At 39.4% G+C, this 6,036-nt stretch overlaps 1 protein-coding gene across 1 annotated transcript in view; it reads right to left on the bottom strand.

Annotated features, from left to right (window-relative positions):
- Positions 1-2,621: 2,621 nt before the first annotated feature.
- The window catches only part of LOC142200849 (solute carrier family 22 member 13-like), a 38,336-nt gene continuing 34,921 nt past the window's right edge, over positions 2,622-6,036 (bottom strand). Inside the window, exons 7-9 of the mRNA XM_075271493.1 lie at positions 4,825-5,039; positions 3,456-3,564; positions 2,622-2,835 (exon numbers count right to left, since the gene is read on the bottom strand). Coding sequence (XP_075127594.1) covers positions 2,622-2,835; positions 3,456-3,564; positions 4,825-5,039 — 538 coding nt within the window. The remainder of the gene's footprint in view (positions 2,836-3,455; positions 3,565-4,824; positions 5,040-6,036) is intronic.

The following is a 6,036-nucleotide window of genomic DNA, read 5'->3' as shown; positions in this document are numbered from 1 at the left end:
GTGTTTCTGCCCAACCAGAGTGAATATAAAAGAGTTAGTGTATATGGTATATTGTATATAAGTATATAAATATTTCTCTGTTATTCAGCCTTGATGCCCCATTTTCATGTAAATCACCATTGTATTCCTATGAAAATGAGGGAACAAATGTTCGGGGTGGTATTGTAGTTTGTCTGGGATTAGCTCTAGCTTTCTGGGCAAACACTTTTCCTCTCATTTGCATATGACTAAAACAACAATTTACATAAAAATGGGACTCCAAAGTGGTATAACAGATGCATATTCGGAAACTGTAGAATCACATCTGCAAGGTATTGGGATTTAGGTTTATAACCAATTTAAGGGTACCACATATTTACACAATCTCCCACTAGGATAAAAAAAAAAATACTCATTTTCCACTACAACAATAAAACTTTAAATTACAAAAATAGAATTTAGCTATTCATCATATATATACACACATGAACAAAAATTTTGGTACCCCTCATTTAATGAAAGAAAAACTCACAATGGTCACAGAAATAACTTGAATCTGACAAAAGTAGTAATAAATAGAAATTGTAGACAAGCCACAAAGCTTCTGAGAGAATGTCCTATGGACAGATGAGACAAAAAGCGAACTTTTTGGCAAGGCACATCAGCTCTATGTTCACAGACAGAAAAATGTCCCTACTGTGACACATGGAGGAGGCTCTGTTATGTCCGGGGCTGCTTTGCTGCATCTGGCACAGGGTGTCTTGAATCTGTGCAGGGTACAATGAAATCACAAGACTATCAAGGGATTCTAGAGAGAAATGTGCTGCCCAGTGTCAGAAAGCTTGGTATCTGTCATAGGTCATGGGCCTTTCAACCGAAACACACAGCTAAAAACACAGAAGAGTGGCTAAGAGGAAAACACTGGACTATTCTGAAGTGGCCTTCTATGAGCCCTGACCTAAATCCTATTGAGCACCTTTGGAAGGAGCTGAAACTTGTCGTCTGGAAAAGGCACCCTTCAAACCTGAGATAACCGGAGCAGTTTGCACATGAGGAGGGGCCAAAATACCTGCTGGGAGGTGCAGAAGTCTCATTGACAGTTACAGGAATCGTGTGATTGCAGCGATTGCCTGAAAAGGTTGTGCAAAAAAATATTAAGTTACTGAACCATCATTTCTCTCCAGGTCTGTTTCATGAGTTTTATTTATTTATTTTTTAATTCTGTTGAAGCGAAAAGCAATGTCTGATTTTCATTTGTTTCATTTGTTCATTTTCATAGAATTTTTATTTATTATTACTTTTGTCAGATTCAAGTTATTTCTGTGACCATTGTGGGTTTTTCTTTCATTAAATGAGGGGAACAACAATTTTGTCCACGTGTGTATGTGTATATATTGGGTATCTCACAATGATGTCTATTCTTTCATAATGTAACCCTTCTTGGCTGGCCTTATTTACAATCATATATGGCCATTCGAGTGTGAGGATTCATTCTTCCACCTCACTATTACATCAATACACATCATACAGTGTTGACGCCTCTTTATCTGAATGGCTATGGACCTCTCCGGAGCCATAATCCCAACATTAGACCCCATTCAACATACTGCATTATGAATAGAGTAAACATCCATGTCCTACTAAAAACAGCTAAATCTGCTGATACACAGTAGTTGTATAAGAACCAATCTGGACTGAACAGACAAGAGGTCTTCACAAGCTTCACATATTGTTTAATTCCACGTAGGCAGTATATAAGGTTCATGTAGTCTTTTTGATTCTTCACAAATGTCCTCCAAGTGTGGCTGAGCTGAACTTGTCATTTAACACCATGGAGTGGGCATTTGTATAGGATATACTTATAAGGATCTTTTTATATCTTCCTCCATTGTTTTAGGAGTGAGTTTATTGAACAAGAATCAGTAGATGAAATAATACTTCTCACAATCTAACTATCAGGAGATACTTGTCCTTTATAACCGGGTGCTCTTTCCATCCATTTCTCTAGGTAGTGTCTGTGAATCGCTCGACACGCCGTCCTTTGGCAAACTGTTTGAATTAAAGGAAAACATTTTCTTACATTGATGAAAATAAGAAAATTAGGAAATAAGAATCTAATTATTTTTGCATAGTCAGAAAACCTAAAAAGAGCGCATCTGTGCTAAATGACCAAAGCCTTAGGCCTCATGAATAGAGATGAGCGAACACTGTTTGGATCAGCCGGTCCGAACAGCATGCTCCCATAGAAATGAATGGAAGCACCTGGCACGTACACTTTGCCGGCGGCCGGTCGCCGTGCCAGCTGCTTCCATTCTTTTCTATGGGAGCGTGCTGTTCGGAACAGCTGATCCGAAGAGTGTTCGCTCATCTCTACTCATGAACACAACATTGAAAAGAAGCCATGTAATGGCCGTTGTTTTTTTACAGCCACCACACAGCCTTTTTCCAAACAATGAAGGTCTAGGGGTGTATTTATATGTTAGTTTTTAATACACAGCGGAGAACATCCAACAATAAATAGGACATGTATTATGTATTTTGGCATGAGAAACTCAATACAAGTCAAAGGGTCCATATTTAAGGTCCATCAAAACTGATTTTTAATATAGTTAAAATCATTTAAACCCATAAGAGACATTGCCTTACCTTGGAATATCAGCGGTTTCAACTGTATGATCCTGAAGATCCATGCCTTTTGTCTCTGGTAAGAAGTAGCAAAGAAGACCTCCGATAATGGGGCCACTTCCATAAATGGCCATTGGTATAGCCGGGTGATATTTTTCCAGAAGACCAATGAGTGGAGCTATGATCCCAGCTACTCGGGCTGTCATAGAGCAGAGTCCTACGCCATTCTGCCTGAAATGTAGAAAAAGCATCCAATACATCATACCTGTAAACTTAAAGCTTAGCTCCCATTATAAAACAGCATTTCATAAATGAATAGTGCATGTAACTATAAGAAAATGTGCAATGTATCTTATTAAGGAAGTTTATTTCCATCTCCACTTATTAAGCTGCTCTTCTGCTCCTTATGTTCATTCAGTCTACTTGTTTACATAGAGTCTGTATCTGTAGTCAGACCACATGTAGAACTCTATGGTAAGGGGAAAAGGGAGGAGGTAACTGTGGATTGATTTATTGCCTCACTCTGTGCAGTGTTAGACCATCGTGAAACGAAGAGCCCAGTTGAATTAAAACCCAAGGGTCCAAACACAAGACATTATGGTATTCATAGACTGTGTACTGTTATTGGCTTGTACAATGTTGCCATTGGCACTCCATGTAACATTGTATGAAGCCTCCAATGAGGTTCCATTGAGTAGAAAGGTTTCAAGAAGAAGATCTTCATAATACTCCATGTAATGTAGCATGCAGTGATTTTTGTATATATTATATATTGATATTAAGAATCTGTGAAGCGCCATCTTGTACATGAAGCCTAAAACTTCAGAATTCATGTCTGCCTATAGACTCACCTGATGACTGTCGGGAATAACTCAGTTGCATATATATAACAAACTGAATAGGAAGACGCCGTAGCAAATTTTCCAATGACTGCCAGTACTGTGATCACAATAGATAAGTCTGAAAATAACAGAGTATAATGTTATATATTGGATTTATATTGAGAGTTCACTCAAGATAAACTTAATTTTCCAGTTAATCTGGGAGAAATATCTTTACCTGGTGTATTCACATTAATGTTATTATTATTAGCTCAATGCGACAAGGTTTCTCTATGGACAAGGCAATACATATAAAGACAGACTATGACTGCCATCCTTTTGCTACTGAGTGTTGAGAATCTGTAACTCCTCTCTTCGTAAGTACAGCAGAAGGAAAAAAGTTGGCCCAAGGATCATGGAAAGAGATAGAATGCCAACAAAACACCAGACCCTTCTGTCATGGATGTCAACCCCAATAATAGGTGTCTGTCTTCTAGTTAATTTACCATTCACTTGCTGTTACTAATGAAGTTTTGCCCTTAGTTACCTTCATGATCAAGATGGGTGCAAGTAGGAAAGTGAATGGAGAGAGGAGGGGCTGGCTTCTCTTCCCAGCCTATACATGTCTGCACTCAGCTTTTCTGCACACTGTACAGGATTCTGCAGTTCACAGTTTACAATTACATCTACTATGTACTTGTATCTATCTTATGAGTCATGTGTCTAGTTATGGTTTTCATTCATAGTAGTTGTTCTGGTATATCTGGAAGAGCCTGAGTCTGGTTCTTCTCTATTGTAACTCAATCCACAATACACAGGACATGATGCTGGCCATTCATTAAGCCAGGAAGTTAATTGAATTGTGACAGTTCAGTTAATGGCCAATTTACATACCAAGAGGTCAAATGGCTTTGTTTGGGTGCAGTCAAGACCCAGAAGCATGTCAGGCCAAAACTCTGATATTCAACAAAGGAAAAATATAGCATCAAAGGCATGTATGGTGTAATTCATGGTGGTTTTTTTTTTGTTTTTAACATCCATGTACATTCCCTTTGATATCATATACTATTTGCTTGTATTTATGTCTTTTTGTTACTTATCTTTTCTGTATACACTGTATTTTTTGTGTACATTAAATTTTAAAATTTAATAAGATTGTCCTTGGCCCTAAATGTCCCCACAATCCTACAAAAATACTGCTTAGCTTTGTTACCATGTCATATGACATAAGCCCCCAGTCACCCTTTCTATGAGACTGGACAGTAGAAAAAAAAATCCCAATATGGCAGCCAACCATATTTTGTTCTGAGTTATAACCTGACTCATATATTCTGGTACATACTTAGGTAGAAATCCGTTTATGAAATAACATCAGGATATGATTCTATACTTTGCTTACTTTTTGGTATTGCAGTGATGATAAGGCAAGCAGTTCCTCCCAGTAATAGGTATAATGATTGACTCAACCTTCTTCCAAAAAATTGTACTGTGAACATGGAGCCAATACGAGCCGGTACTTCAACTGCTCCAAATATGAGCTGAGTAAGATAAATGTCGAGCCCAAAACTTCCCACCTTCAGACTTAGGCCATAATACACCAGAGCATTCATAAACCTAGAAACAGATTTGTAAACACAAAAAATGTTTTTCTTTCAATACTTGTTTTTATAAAATAAAAATAAAAAAACATGGATATTAGAGATGAGCGAACACTAAAATGTTCGAGGTTCGAAATTCGATTCGAACAGCCGCTCAATGTTCGTGTGTTCGAACGGGTTTCGAACCCCATTATAGTCTATGGGGAACAGATACTCGTTAAGGGGGAAACCCAAATCCGTGTCTGGAGGGTCACCAAGTCCACTATGACACCCCAGGAAATGATGCCAACACCTCTGGAATGACACTGGGACAGCAGGGGAAGCATGTCTGGGGGCATCTAACACACCAAAGACCCTCTATTACCCCAACATCACAGCCTAACAACTACACACTTTACACACTCAATACCACCTCTCTGACAGTAGGAAAACACCTTGAAACATGTGTATTTGGCACTTGCAGTGAGGAGAGCTTGTCACCAGCAGTGAATTTGGCCCTTGTAGTAAGTTGAGGTTGGCACCAACATTTGTTTTGAAAATCAGGGTGGATTGAGCCTCTAACCAGCAGAGTTTGGGCAAATTCATGGTGGAGGGAGCCTCTAAAAAACCCAGTTTGGACCAATTCATGGTGGAGGGAGCCTCTAACCAGCCCAGTTTGGGCAAATTCATGGTGGAGGGAGCCTCTAAAAAACCCAGTTTGGACCAATTCATGGTGGAGGGAGCCTCTAACCAGCCCAGTTTGGGCAAATTCATGGTGGAGGGAGCCTCTAAAAAACCCAGTTTGGACCAATTCATGGTGGAGGGAGCCTCTAACCAGCCCAGTTTGGGCAAATTCATGGTGGAGGGAGCCTCTAAACAGCCCAGTTTGGGCAAATTCATGGTGGAGGGAGCCTCTAACCAGCCCAGTTTGGACCAATTAATGGTGGAGGGAGCCTCTAACCAGCCCAGTTTGGGCAAATTCATGGTGGAGGGAGCCTCTAAACAGCCCAGTTTGGACCAATTCATGGTGGAGG

This window comes from Leptodactylus fuscus, chromosome 4 (assembly GCF_031893055.1).
Source record: "Leptodactylus fuscus isolate aLepFus1 chromosome 4, aLepFus1.hap2, whole genome shotgun sequence".
NCBI classification, from domain to species: Eukaryota; Metazoa; Chordata; class Amphibia; order Anura; family Leptodactylidae; genus Leptodactylus; species Leptodactylus fuscus.
Note: the sequence above shows the minus strand (reverse complement) of the source record. Positions and strands in the feature narration are given on the sequence as shown.